This window comes from Bufo bufo, chromosome 4 (assembly GCF_905171765.1).
Source record: "Bufo bufo chromosome 4, aBufBuf1.1, whole genome shotgun sequence".
In the NCBI taxonomy this organism is placed as follows: domain Eukaryota; kingdom Metazoa; phylum Chordata; class Amphibia; order Anura; family Bufonidae; genus Bufo; species Bufo bufo.
In genome coordinates this window covers 120,352,184-120,367,812 of record NC_053392.1, presented here as the reverse complement: position 1 = coordinate 120,367,812, position 15,629 = coordinate 120,352,184, and the positions used below count along the sequence as shown (strand labels likewise).

Below are 15,629 nucleotides of genomic sequence, written 5' to 3'. Positions count from 1 at the left end.
TCAGAGATTGTTGACTGCTAGACATACCTATACGATGCACTCAAAGACAGACTTTGAGAGGGGGTGCATCATTGCATTGACAGAAGCATTGCATTGAGAAGAAGAGAGACCCTTCTGACCTAGCGAGAGCCTCCTTTTCAATTGTACAGTTTTTCCCAATAAAGTTATTTTTTCGCAGTAATATTTAATCACATACATATGTCATAATTACATTCACACCTTCTTGGTGAAGTGTATTAATAATTAAAGGATTGAGAGACGTTGTGTGACTGTAACGTGCGTTCTTTGTTTCAGCCCATCACTGCCTCGGCTGCCTTCATCCTGGGAGAGATTTGTAGAGACAAGAATGATGCCATCCTCCCTTTAGTCCGGCTCCTTCTTCACCATCAGAAATTAGTCCCCTTTGTGACGACTATTGCACAGCTCGACCTGAACGACACTCAGTGCGTGCTCCTGTAGTCAGACATTGCAGTGACTCCGGTGCCACCTTCCGTCATAGTCATCCTGTTGCTTTGCTTTACAGAGAAGCCAATACAATCTTCAGGGGGAACTCTTTGGCCACTCGTTGTATGGATGAGACCATGAAGATTGTTGGAAACCATTATCTGAAAGTAACCTTGAAGAATGTCATAGATGAGGTAACAAAGAGCTAGACCATTCTTCTTCCATATTTTGTGACTACAAAACCTAAGTGTATGGAAAATGGTGAGGGTTTTGAACTTTCTTTTTTATACCCTGCAGATTTCTGTTCCAAATGTTCCTTAAAGGGTATTCCTGTTTTATCAAGCTGTTTTCCATCCATAGAATGGGACAAAACTACTAGATTGGTGCAGGTCTCACTGCTGGAGTCCTGTACACCTCGGGACCCCTAGAAATGGAGTGGGTGGTTGAGTTTGCGCCGTGCTGCTCCATTCATTCTCCTTGTGCTGTACTTTGCTATTTTCACCGTCCCATAAAGAATGAATGGAGCAGCACAGTGCATGCTTGACCAGCTGCCCCATGCATTTTGGGGGATGCTGAGGGTTAAGGTGTTCTTGTGATCAGTGGGGGTCCCATTGATCTAATAGTTATCCTCTATCTTGGGGTTAGGGGATAACTTGATATAACTAGAATACCCTGTTAAACATTCGGGAATAAGCTGCAGTTTCAGCAGTGGTTCTCCTGGCCGGGCTCTGTTCAGCTGTCTGTGATGTGCCATCGACAACACGTGAGTGCTGCAGCCAATCACTGTCCTCAGTGCGGCCATTGATTGACTGCTGACAGGTAAGCAGAGCTCAACCTGGAGAACCGGAGCAGTGTTGAATCTGCCAGGTATGTACCGCTCAATTGTTTTTTTAGGCTGAAACCTGACAACCATTTTAGTCCTCACAACCTGGATGAGGTGCAAGCACCCCTTACTTGAGGAATGTGCTTCTGGCTAAGTTTGGATAGACTGATGAACTAAGAGTAAGGTTCCATTCACACGTCCGTAGTGTATTGCGGATCCGCAATACACCCAGCCGACACACCCATAGAACTGCCTATTCTTGTCCGCAATTGCGGACAAGAATAGGACATGCTCTATTTTCTTGCGGAGCTGTGGACCGGAAGATCGGGCCGCGCTCCGGAAATGCGGATGCGGAGAGCACATAGTGTGCTCTCTGCATCCATTCCGTCCCCATAGAGAATTAATGGGTCCGCACCCGTTCCGCACAATTGCGGAACGGATGCGGACCACACTTGCAGACGTGTGAATGGAGCCTAAAGGCTGGGTTCACATCACGATTTTGCCTTACATTTAACATATTTGTTTCGGAGGGAAAAAAGAATACAAAAGTGTAGCATACTGCGCGTTTCCATCCTGCACTCCAGTAAAAATAAAGTGTACTGTTTTTTGTTGTATTTTTTACAATGGAACCCTATGGTGAGGGATGCCACTTTATGGCATCCGTCAGAGGCATCCATTTAACATGTACGTTTTTTGTATATGTTAAATGTAAGAGAGAAACGTGATGTGAACTCAGCCTAATGGAAGCAGCCATGCAAACTGTGATTATAGAGCAATGTGATGGTAAAGCCATATCTGCCGTACAGGGAAAAAGCAAAGAGGATTTTTTCTTCCTGCATCATATTGAGAGCACCACAGTTTTCTGGTCTTGAAGCGGTTTCACTTATATGCCATATGTTTATTTTATTTTGCTCTGCGTCCATATGCATTCTCACCTTGTCCTCTGTTCTAGATATGTGAATCTCCCAAGCCCTGTGAGATAGACCCCAACCGACTGAGGGAAGGGGACAATATCGACAATCACAAGGTATGTGGGCATGTTTAGTTTTACACATCTTCCTTCCATGCCACCATAGCTATAAAATGCTCCCATAGTGCTCACCCATATATATGATAGCCCGCTTAGTGCACACAGTATAAATAATGCCCCCCTTAGGGGCCTCCTTACTGCTCCCAGTATCTATAATGTGTGTGTGTGTATATATATATATATATATATATATATATATATATGTGTGTGTGTGTGTGTGTGTGTGTGTGTGTGTGTGTGTGTGTGTATATATATGTATATGTGTGTGTGTGTGTATATATGTATGTGTGTGTGTGTGTGTGTGTGTGTGTGTGTGTGTGTGTATATATATATATATATATATATATGTGTGTGTGTGTGTGTGTGTGTGTGTGTGTGTATATATATATATATATATATATATATATATATATATATATATATATATATTTATGTGTTCCAACAGCCCCTGCACCAACAAAATGCCTCACCACAGGCACCCATGGGAATACATTGTGTACCTGTTTTTAATGACCGTTAGACAGGTGCACGTCTGTCTAAACCACCGTTAAAAATGTCCATCTGACCTTCAAAACAGCCATAAATAGGATACGTCTTATTGTTTGAGGGCCACTATTCACTGGCCATTAGAAAAAGACGGCCATGCAGTGATTCTGTTGACGGATGTTAAAAAGAAACTGCTGTCACGCGGCCATTTTCCAGTGTCATATGAATGTACCCTGATTTTACGCTATCTACAGGATTAGTAAATCTTTCCTAGTGTGTCCTAATAGCTACATTTGGCTATATCCTTAAAGAGGTTTTCCCATCTTGCTAATTCGTCCTCACCTGCAGCCAGCTCTGCTGTTCACTTCCTGGATTCATGCTTCTTAGGGTCCATTCACACGTCCGCAATTCTGTTCTGCATTTTGTGCGGCCCGGATCCGGAAATGCAGACGTGCATTTCCGGGTCCGCAATTCCGTTCCAGAAAAAAATAGAACATGTGCTATTCTTGTCCGCAATTGCGGACAAGATTAGGCATATTCTATTATAGTGCTGGCGATGTGTGGTCCGCAAAATGCGGGACGCACATTGCCGGTGTCCGTGTTTTGTGGATCCGCAAAACACACACGGATGTGTGAATGGACCCTAAGGCTGGGCGGGCTTAGGCAGTTTGAGTGAAGCTCTGCTACGCCTCTTTCTGACATCACACTCCTTGCGTGCTCGTTCATGTGTCTCCTATGGGCCGCGCTTGCACAGAAGACATTTTTCTTTTCACCCAGCCGGCCGCTCGTTGCAGTCCTGAGAGCTCAGGCTGCCGCGCACGCGCAAGGCTTATTTCTTTTGTGCCGCGTCTCATACAGAGCCGCGCTGCATACAGGGCATGCGCGGCTCTGTATGAGACGCGGCACTGAAGAAATAAGCCTTGCGCATGCGCGTTCAGGACTGCAATGAGCGGCCGGCTGGGTGAAAATAAATTGTCTTCTGCGCAAGCGCGGCCCATGAATTCGGGAGGCGAGCGGTGGCCGTATCTATGGGATACCATATGACAAAAATGAGGTAGGAGGGAAAGAATTTTATCAAGAAGGGTGGGAATTTGCCAATACAATATATTTACAAAAATGATCACTGGCACATCATTAACAGATTAAACAGTGATCATTGTGATAGGAATACCCCTTTAAGGGGGCGATGCATGAAGTATTTTGTGCTATAGCTACGTGCTATATTGGTTACTATTACCCACAAGCAAAGCTACTGATGATAAAAACTGCAGTCACACAAGGTAGAAACTAATGTAGTAATTCCTCTGGGTTTTCCAGTTAGAAAATTGTTATTTATATTTTAATGGTCTCATTTATCATGGAACTATAGTCGAGCTTATTTCAAGCAAGTGCAAGCATCATGTCAGCCAGCAGGCGGCGATGTGTGGTTTGGTTCTCAAATAACAATCACAGTCAATTGACCACCAAACCCCTTTAGGGGTCCCAACTTGTGTGTAATAAAACGACATACATTATTATTATTTATTAAAAACTACAAAACCAAAAATGAACCACACGGGTAAATTTAAAACTGTCAGGGTGAAAGCCTAGTAGAGGCAATACTTGGGTCAGTGTTTGGTATCTCAGCACTGTGCTATTAATAAACGCTTATTTTTTTTAAAAAAAAAGGTGAATTGTGTGGTGGTTTTATTTATTTCCACAACTTGTCATTTATTGACACTCATTGCCATGTGTGTTCTATTTTTGAGCCATGGGCACAATGTGCACTGCCTTTTATTCACGTGTCAATATGTTATGGAGTGGATTTTCTGTGGTAGTTTCCTGTGGAGATGAGATGGAGCTTGCTGCAATAGGACTCCGTCCTTCTGTTCTCTTTTCTCCCCACATTGTTAATTTGGATACAATGTGGTTGTAAATGTGTCCACTGCTGGAACTTCACTGCTTTGAACTGACAGTATAACCATTGATGTAGTACTGGATCTAAGCCACTATCTCAAGCACCCGCACTTGCAGCTGTAACTGTGCTTACACCAAACCCACACACTTCTAGTTCTTTGTTATATGTGCTGGTGACTGACCCTATACACTTTCCCTGCTAAATAATTGGTAGCATCCCCCTGCTCAGCCCTGGCTAAAAACTAACAGACACTACCCCTCCTGATATGTTTTACTGCGTGTGCGGCTTCGTCAGGGGAGTCGGTGTATCACCCCGACTCCTAATACCCTGACAAAGCCGCACACGCAATAATGTGAATAAAAGGTAGTGCACGTTGTGCACATGGTTCAAAAATAAAACTCACATGGCAATGAGTGTCAATAAATGAAAAGTTGTGGAAATAAATAAAAACACCACACAAATCCCCTTTTTTTTTATATATATATATATATATATATATATATATATATATATATATATATATATTTTTTTTTTTTTTTTTTTTTTAAATAAGCGTTTATTAATAGCACAGTGCTGAGATACCAAACACTGACCCAAGTATTGCCGTTACTAGGTGTTTCACCCTGACAGTTTTAAATTTACCCGTGTGGTTCATTTTCGGTCTTGTAGTTTTTAATAAATAATAATATGTATGTAGTTTTCTTACACACAAGTTGGGAACCCTAAAGGGGTTTGGTGGTCAATTGACCGCGATTGTTATTTTATATTTATCCCGAGGGTCCCAACAAGGGCCCAGAAGTTTGGTTCGGGAAAGATACTGTGATCTGCTACAAGCATTTATTTCTATGTATGTATATATGTGTGTGTGTGTGTATGTGTGTGTGTGTGTATGTATATATAGCAATCTTATTGATCCACACCGTTGATGTTCAGCACTTATTCCTGAATTTGCAGTAGAAGCAAAAACAACAATGAAAAAGTTTGTCTGGGGAAAGCATTGATGACCCTTCACTGATGGCTTTTCCAATGTCTAGAAAATATTAATGACCTATTCTCAGTATAGGAAGGGTGGGGGTCCGACGTTCGGCATCCTCAAAGATCAGCTGCCAGCACAGTGTACAGAGCCAAAAGCAGTGAGTTCCGTCAAGTGTCTAGTGGCGGTGTACTGCAGGTCAGCCTCCATGAATATTTGATCTGACCCCTTGCAGAATGAGGGGGCTGTGGCCTGGTGTGGCCTTCATTGGCGGTGTAGAGTACTACAGCTAAATCCTTTTTAAGTGAATGTGACTGAACTGCAGTACCAGGCAGAGCTGCCCATGTGAACAAGGTCCTGCACCCCCACCAGTCATACATTGACGGCCATTAGTGTCCTTTCTGGAATTCCTCTTTCATTTCTTTAAATTAGACATACAGTTCTTAAAGAATTGATACACCCATACATTGCACTTTTTTTAATTTATTTTTTTAAAGGGGTTGACCAACCGTGTACTTTTTTATATTTTTATTTTTTTTATTTTTTTATGTTAGGCCTAAAATTGTCCTTGCAAGACCTTATGTATCCGGTTTCTGTCTATTAAAGGGGTTGTCAGACTAAGAGTGACCAGGTGATTGCTGCTGACCTGGCTCCTAAGATCCCCTGCAAACAGCTGATTGGCCCTGTCACCAGTGGGGAGATCTAGTATGACGTGTGACCATTCAGATGAATAGACTTAGCATCTCTCCATTCTGGCTCATTGAAGGTGTCCTAAATGGTAGAGCCCCCCTATTATGTCTGTGTATACTAATAGGCAACATGGACAGGAGTCCTTGTGATGCTACGAACCTCTTTTAAGCACCTTTTTTCCCTGTGCAGTAAATGTATAATGCGTTTTCTTTTCTATAGGAAAATCTAAGAAATTATGTGGACAAGGTGTTCTCATGTATAGTGAAATCCAGCATGAGCTGCCCCACCGTGATGTGTGACCTGTTCTCCTCACTACGACACATGGCTGTTAGACATTTCCCTAGTAAGAAATCTCCCCAATGACTTGTTATAAGGAACTTTGTAAATGCAAGAGCAAGCTGGTCTCTATAAGAGGCGTTAAAGGGGTTGTCCAGCTTTTCCAAAGTGATGGTATGTCTCACAATAGGCCACCACTAGCTGAGCGCAGGGTATCCAACACCCCACACACCCACCGATCAGCTCGGCACCAGAACTAGACGCACCATCAACTGTGTAGTGGATAGAGCTCGTCACTGCTGGGATGCTGAGGCAGTACTGTAGTAACGAGCTCTGTCCACTGCACAGTTGACGGCGCTGTGTATTCCTGGAGCTCCACCCAAACAGGTGATCGATAGGGGACCCCCGCCATTCCCAGCTAGTGATGGCCTGTCCTGAGGACGTTCCATCTGGACAGCCCCTTTAATTTTCCACTTGCAGTGCAATCCACAAAAGTTGATCCATTTGTATGCATATGTATATATAAAAGCCACGTTTCTATAGATGGCCACTGATGTTTACCACCTTTCTGTTCATTGAAATGGATGTCTTAATATTGCTGGGTACTCTAGACGTGCATGGTCCACCGCTTTGGGGGCTGAATTATAAATGGCTGCTGAGGTTAGGGCAGCGGGATGGTTTCTGGAGGGCATCTCACCTTGTTCAGTCGCTCAGATTCTTTGCTTTATCTTGTTTAGCTGCTTCTTGCTTCTGAGCTATTAGAACAGAGGAGACATTCAGATTTTATATTGGCACTTCTCTCTCCGCGTTTTTACCTCCGTCACTTGGCGCATCACCCGCATGATCTCCATAGTTTTGCAGTTTTCTTCTCCCCTCAAGGTGGCTCGTTTCAGGTCTACCGTTTCCCATAGAGACTGTAGATCTGCCGATCTCAAGCTTTGCTCGTGAGCCTCATGTGCATTAGTCTCTAGCGTATGGGGGACAGGTAGACTTTGAGATCAAGAAAATCTTCTCTGTTTCATTCCAGCCTCGCGGTTATTTCACGCTTCTGTGCCAGCCAGCGGCGTAGCATGGTGCACAATGTAAATGTAGGTTTTTGTGGTATAAGTACTACTTTACAGCTATTCCAATCTCTCGTCACACCCTCCTTAGTTTCAGTATATCCATCACTGCACATGGTATTATAACACCCAGCCGGCGATGTGGGGATGCCTGTACTTGTAGACACTCCACTGGCTCCTGCTTGAGTTGTTTTCTCGTTGTGTTCAATCCTTTCAGTAAATCGAATCTTGCATTGCACTGTATGTAAGGAGCTTATGGGTCGGGGTTTAGTTCCTGTGGTCTAATGAGGTCTTATGTACTCAAATTCCCTTTGTGACGCCTGTATTTATCTCTGCAGATGACCGCCATGTACAGTACTCAGCTGTCAGCAGTTTTGTCTTCTTGCGATTCTTTGCTGTGGCTGTTGTGTCTCCTCATATCTTCCATTTGAGATTCCACCACCCAGTAAGTTACCGCAGCTGTAAGGTCACTAAGACATATCCAGTGGGCTGGATGGTCATGTAATATTCTATTTCTTTTTGTATATATCATTTTGGATTAAACCAGATTAGAGTAATACAATTGGGGGGGGGGGGGGGGTTGGGTGCAGAGAAAAAAAAAAGGATAAGGGTCCATTCACACGTCCGTAGTGCATTGTGGATCCGCAAATTGCCACCCTCAGGATAGGCCTGATGATCCACCCTCAGGATAGGCCTGTGATGGCTAATTTCTGGCACTCCAGCTGTGGACTCCCAAGATGCACACTTGCTTGGCTGTTCTCAGAACTCCACAGAAATGAATGAAGTATGCTGGGAGTTGTAGTTTCACCACACCTGGAGTGCCGGAGGTTAGCCATCACTGGGATAGGTCATCGATATCAGATCAGTGATGCTGATGATCTATCATGAGGATTGATCATCAGTATCTGTAGCTCATTCAACCCATTTAAGCTGACCAGATGCCTATGATACTTAGTGAGAACTTTTAACCAATCCAATGTCTGTGGTGGTCATACACATAAGATTAAAGGGATCCATGAAAGATCAGATTGTGGGAAAAGATTCAGTAAAATGTAATTTATCCATTTAAACCTCTGCTCTTTCTGTGCTCAGGAGTCAAGTGGGTGGCCCTACTGACTGACTGACAACTGCCTCTGTATGCCTAGTCATTAGTCACTCATTAGGACCGCCCACATGACTCCTAAGGTCAGAATGAGCACACTGCCTATAGACTGCACTGCATATTCATGGTGACAGGCCCCTTTAACAGCAGATGTTACTAACAAAAGCTGGATCTGCCACAGGTCTGCAGATTGATATCTCATGTCTGTGGTTGGCTTTAAAGGGATTCTGTCACCTCTTTTTACCCTATAGAGATGCGGACATGCACGGCTAGATTGCCGGTAGCATGTCCGCAATATACCTGTCCCATATCTCTGAGTGATTTTATTGAGTGTAAAAAATGATTCAGGAGATCCAAACATTCAGAACCAAATCGGAATTTGTTGAGTACAAACAAAAATTGCAAAAAAACGTAGAAAGCCTTCAGGGAGAAATAAAAGAACGAAAGCATAGGAAGTATAACCGGGATAAAAAAGATTTTGACACCGGGAATATCTACCCTAGAAAACAAGGGGGACGGTTCCCATTCAGACAAAGGGAAAATTGGAGGGAATATACGGATATATCCGAATCCGAGACCTCCGAAATAGAGGGTAGCTATTCTCAAACCACAGCAAACACCAAGCGAAAACCTAAAAATAAACTACCTTACTCACAGAGAAAAAATCCTCAAAGGAATCCCACTTCCAATAGTAACCCAAGCTCACTTGTGAATACAGTATGGACAACAAGCCAAGAACCAGTGCAAAACTTGCAAGCACAGTACTCACAATATCCGCAATCTTCCTCCTTGTCCACATCAACCAATGCTGTCCCACTACCCCAAAATACAACACAGGGGGGTTTTTTAGGGCTAGGAGTACAATTACGAGACAGAGAGAAATGGGGCTACAACCAAAAGATCTGACAATAAGAGCACCACAGGTGGGAGGAGTGAATATAGACCCCAATTCAGTACAGAAAGTAACCAATGTGGGGGCAATGCAGATTATTAATAAAACGAAGATAGAATTAACACCTGAGCATACGAGTCTTATACAAAAGGGCCTCTCCTTTACCCCAGCACCGCACTTCAACTGTTTCTTGTGGGTGAAGGACATCAACCTATTTGCCAGGAAACTGGCGCTACACAAGGAATTTAATTCCAGTGAGCAGTTAATAGCAAGCATACAGAGGCGAGAGAGGGAAGCAGTTGATACTCTTGATACATTGTGTTATTGGAAAGAAAATATTATGAACAAATGATAATGGACCTCCTGAATGAGAGTAGTACCTATAGGGAGCTAAGTACTGACCCCACAGAAAAATATGTTTTGGAATTAAAAAAAACTCCTAAAAAATGCCAAAGACCGTAATCTAATCACAAAGGAAGAGTATAACGTGATGTATAGACCACGACCCACTATAGCAACTTTCTATGCTATTCCTAAAGTTCACAAACAAAGGGAACCAATTCCAGGGAGACCCATCGTCTCTGGTAACCAGAGCCTATGTGAAAGCATCAGTGAGTATGTGGAACAGGTTATCTCCCCATTCGTAAAGACACTACCTTCGTATCTTAGGGACACCAAAGATACTGTCGTCAGGTTGCAAGAGATCCAGGTAAATTCACATACCTTTATAGCAAGCCTTGATGTCGAGGCACTTTACACCAGCATACAGCATCACCTGGGTATACAAGCAGTACATTATTATTTGAACACAAAAGGAACACAGTATTATGAGCACAATGAGTTCGTTATTTCACTATTAAAGTTTTTGTTGGAGCACAATTATTTTATGTTTAATGGGAAGTATTATTTACAGGTCACCGGCACTGCTATGGGCACGATTTGTGCGCCAAGCTTTGCCAATCTATTTTTAGGGTGGTGGGAAGATCGGATAGTTTTCACGGACACTATGGATAGGTACACACAGCACATTTTATTTTGGGGTCGATATATTGATGACATTTTAATTTTTTGGGATAACACTGAAGCACAATTTCATGAGTTTGTTTGTCATCTGAATGACAACCAGATTGGCATGAAATTCACAGCCGAAATACACAAAAGCACCCTCAATTTCCTGGATCTCAAATTAAAGTTGCAACCTGACGGCAGTATCCAAACTGAAATATACCGTAAACCAACATCTACCAACAACCTGCTACACTGGCAAAGCTTCCACCCTGACCCCCTTAAAAAGGGAATCCCTGTGGGGCAGTACCTGAGAGCCAGGCGGAACTGCTCCACAGAGGAAGCATTCCAAAAGGAATGCAGTACTTTATACTCACGTTTCTATGATAGAGGGTACTCCAAGAAATGTCTGCATAGAGCGTACAACAAAGCCAGGAAGGTAGGAAGACGTGACCTGTTGGCAGGTAGAAAGACAATAGGAGGAGAAAAAATCATACGGTGTATAGGAACATACGATACGGAACACAATGTTATACAACAAATCCTGAGACGACACTGGCACATTTTGCAGGCCGATACAGATTTACATCAAGTTATACCAAAATATCCAGCTATAACATTCAGAAGAGGACAAAATCTGAGAGAAAAGCTAGTCCACAGCCACTATCAACCCAACGGAATGCCCAAAAAGACCACCTGGCTATCTCATAAAGGATCATATCCCTGTGGGGATTGTACTTTTTGTAGCCGGATGAAAGTCACAAAAACCTTCACAAATCCAGTGAATGTAAAAAATTATGAAATACGGGATTACATCAATTGTAAGACAAAGGGGGTTGTATATGTTATTAGATGCGAATGTCCCAAACTATATGTCGGTAAGACTATTCAGGAGTTAAGAAGGCGAATTTCAAGACACCTGAGCAGCATCAATACAGGAGAAGACACTAGCCTGGCCAGACACATGAGAGAAAAACACAAGGACCAAAATACAGAATTTAAATTTTGGGGACTGATGAAGGTAAAATCAGGCCCACGCAAAGGAGATATAGACAAAAAACTCCAACAGGAGGAAACAAAATGGATTTACCTGCTTAACAGTCTATCTCCGAGAGGTCTAAATGAGGGGTTCACATACTCGTCCTTCCTGTAGGTATGACCCCCACCTAGGAAAAAAGAATAATAAAAAATAGAAGATGATACAATTCTAAAAAATAGAGCAATCCACTCGATGGCAAGACCTGAAAAAAAGAAAAGAGGAAAAAAGATAAACCTAACAATGAAGGGCAGTTTCTGTGGGAAGTGCACCATCAAACAGTGATAGCGGGGCCAGCCCAATATACCATACATCCTATTAAAACCGACGGGCTTCAGATTATCAATCCTATAAAGGCCACGTCTGCTTGCTACACAGGCAGTGTACAATAAGCGCCAAATATAGACTATGGCCGTATATATAGGAAGTGAAATGGGCGAAAAACACTGGGGTGAAATAAATAGGGCAAGTAACCTGGCCAGTTTGAAGTGAGCATACACTGTAAGTAGTGGATGCATGCTGAATGATTTTAGGGATTTCTATACATAGCTATTAATAACATCAAAGCTGTACAATATAGAGTACAAATAGGCACAAAGTATAAGGTAACAGCATGTGTAGAGACAAGTACCCCTACATCCACCATGAAGGTTGGCAAGTGACTGGAACCTAATCTTTAAATATGAGTATAAAGTGAAAAAAACAACAAGGGGATGCACAGGATGTGCAACCAAGGATAGTGACATACATAGAAGACATATATTCCAGCATAGACAACTATAACAGATAAAAGAAAGTCAAGCATGCATACCATGAAGAATCGACCTCCTGATGTTAGTAACTAAGTCCATGGGCATGCGCCGTAGTGAAGAGCTACATCCGGAACCTGAAGGGCCGGGAACTAAGTCGGCTGACATGCGCAGTAGTACACACATCGAGAATTGTCTAAGTGTACAGGACATGCGCGGCATAATCCCATGACGGAAGCCATGTAGAAGGCTGTGGATAGGAGGAGGCCGACGTCAGGGGGCGGAGCTCTGCAGCGCTTCCTATCACCATCTTAGTCCTGGATTCCAATCACGCCCCGCAGTCAAACCCACAGGAAGCACGTCACAAACGAAGGTCTTATAGGCCAGCTGAGAGCGGACACGCTCACACTCTGCCCTAACCCCTGAAGACGCCGGTACACGGCGAAACATGTCGGGGGGCAGCGTGAAGCTCTAATTTTAACACAGCATTTCGCTGCAGCCACTTATTATAGTGTCAAGCAATCACACAGTGCCCGCATATTACACTGGCAGCGCGCAGCCAGATAGGCACCAGTGTGCATCTACATAGTAGCAGATAGACCCGGTCAGGTGACATACTGACAGTTCACTCTAATTGTGACTCAAAGGCCAGCGAATGCTGGAAGTTTTAATAATTTTGACATTCACTAAAGTATTAAGTATTAATAGCAGCATTAATAAAAGTTAAGTCTTAGTTAATTTGGTAGGTGCAGGATCAATAGGTGTAATTTAGTCCATAATGGGCATTAGTAGTAACGAATTGTTGTTTAACACACCACATCCTTGCACTTAAAGGGAAAGCTAGTATTTGAAGTCTGCTCTTTCTGTGCTCAGGAGTCAAGTGGGTGGCCCTACTGACTGACTGACAACTGCCTCTGTATGCCTAGTCATTAGTCACTCATTAGGACCGCCCACATGACTCCTAAGATTGCCGCTAGGATGTCCGCAATATACCTGTCCCATATCTCTGAGTGATTTTATTGAGTGTAAAAAATGATTTTAGATATATGTAAATCAGCCTGGTAAGGAGCCCAAGGGGCTGCACTAACCATTCTGGAGCCCAGCCACGTGTCCCCTGTGAAGGAGCCCAGCACCGCCTGTATCCACGAATCTCTTCCTTCTTTACAGAGTCAGATCGCCGTAATCTAGCGATGCGTGAGCTCGCGCATGCGCAGTCCCTTCCCTGAAGCTGATACCAGCACAGGGAAGGAACACTATGCAAGCACTGCGCACGCGCATCGCGAGATTACGGCGATCTGACTTTGTGAGGAAGGAGGAGATTCGTGGATACAGGCGGTGCTGGGCTCCTTCACAGGGGGGCATGGCTGGGCTCCAGAACGGTTAGTGCAGCCCCTTGGGCTCCTTACCAGGCTGATTTACATATATATAAAATCATTTTTTACACTCAATAAAATCACTCAGAGATATGGGACAGGTATATTGCGGACATCCTAGCGGCAATCTAGCCGTGCATGTCCGCATCTCTATAGGGTAAAAAGAGGTGACAGAATCCCTTTAAGGTGGCCAAAAACATTAGATGAGCATTTGTTGAACCCGCCGGTGATAGCAGCCATCCATCTAATGTGTATGGAGAGGTCCCAGTTTTCTCCTGGTGGCAGATGTTGGGGAAAAGAAGGATTGAGCTGTTTGATTTCGACATGCCTGATCCTTTGTTTTCACAGCACGTTACCCACCACCAGTAGTGTCTGGCAGCAGTTTATGGCCCATTCACTTTTGAGAACATGTGCATACTCTGCCACATGAATATTTTTACTGGGAGTCTTCAGTCTTTGTATGCTATTCTGCTGTCACGGGCCCTAGAAACCTGACACTTCTATGTGGCTATTCCAATCAGAGGCTTCTAGCAAAAGGCATCTCCTAGCTGCCATGTAGGGTACATGAGTGTCCTCGGGGCCATTCTACTGACATCTGGACCATTCTTGATTCTTCCGAAATTCATTCAGAATCTGTTTACCTTGCACAGGACACACAGACATCTCGGGTGTTGACACTCATATCAAAAACCATTCAGACTCTGGGAAGTGTTGGCAGTTTGTCAAAAAATAAAACTGTAAGTTTCATCAGGATTGAATTTTATTGTCATTCCTTTATATCCTGAGTCCTGCAACCTAAAACCATGTCCGGTCCTCTCCACAGTCCAGCTTCAAAGAACCATTCATGTGTGATTTCTACAAGATGTTCGAGGAAGAAACCTACACAGCAGATGTCAAAAAGGTTAGCTGACAGCTATGAACATCACAAATAATAGGACGAAAGCTTAGGATTTATAAAGGGTGGAACGTGTTATGCGTTAGTACGGACCCTTAGCAAGAATTCCTGGTTACGTCTTACAATGCCGTATACAGGTTGATAAATCAAGGCTACGTCATGTTTGTGTTAGTTAGTATTATATATAGTTAGTTATATATATATATATATATATATATATATATATATAGTTAGTTAGTATCTGTTAGAAGAGTCTTGAGTTGCAGAGGTGGAGTAATTTGTCTCTTCCTCAGTCTACTAACGTTTATTCCTATTACACAGTTTTTAGAGGAAATTTCCTCCACTGAAAGTAAAGAGCCAAGTGGAATGAGTGAATCAGTCATACTTAAAGAAGGGTAAGTGCATGGTTTTATTGAGTACTACTAACGATCTGCAAAATACAGACGCAGTCCATGTGCCACCCGCATTGTTTTTGCGGACCCATTGATTTCAGTGGACTGGTGGTCCACATTTTGCGGACATTTTCCATCTTTTTGCAGAACAAACATACAGATGCGGAAAGCACATGGATGTTCTGCATGCTTTCTGTATCCGTATGTCCCTTCCACAAACAGCTAAAACATGTCCTATACTTGGCCGCAAAATGCAGCCAATGGACCCATTGAAGTCAATGGGTCTGCAACAAAAATGCGGATGTAACACTGACGGACGGTATCTGTATTTTGCGGATCTGCAATTTACGGACCACAACATACATATGGTCGTATGCATGAGGCCTCAGATGTTTCATTACTGGAATGTTTTGGCTGAGATGTGTCAGGCTGACATAGTTATATTGTTTAACGTCTATAAAAAAAAAAAACTTTGCACTAAATTTGTTTTACTGTTCATGTTCTT

At 43.1% G+C, this 15,629-nt stretch overlaps 1 protein-coding gene across 2 annotated transcripts in view; it reads left to right on the top strand.

The window, feature by feature from the left end:
- Positions 1–15,629, top strand: part of RASA2 (RAS p21 protein activator 2) — a 147,867-nt gene that overhangs the window by 108,948 nt on the left and 23,290 nt on the right. For both annotated transcript variants that reach the window (XM_040427780.1, XM_040427781.1), the window contains 8 exons: positions 295–443; positions 524–638; positions 2,220–2,294; positions 6,563–6,686; positions 8,019–8,125; positions 14,488–14,574; positions 14,661–14,738; positions 15,054–15,127. In XM_040427780.1, coding sequence (XP_040283714.1) covers positions 295–443; positions 524–638; positions 2,220–2,294; positions 6,563–6,686; positions 8,019–8,125; positions 14,488–14,574; positions 14,661–14,738; positions 15,054–15,127 — 809 coding nt within the window. The remainder of the gene's footprint in view (positions 1–294; positions 444–523; positions 639–2,219; positions 2,295–6,562; positions 6,687–8,018; positions 8,126–14,487; positions 14,575–14,660; positions 14,739–15,053; positions 15,128–15,629) is intronic.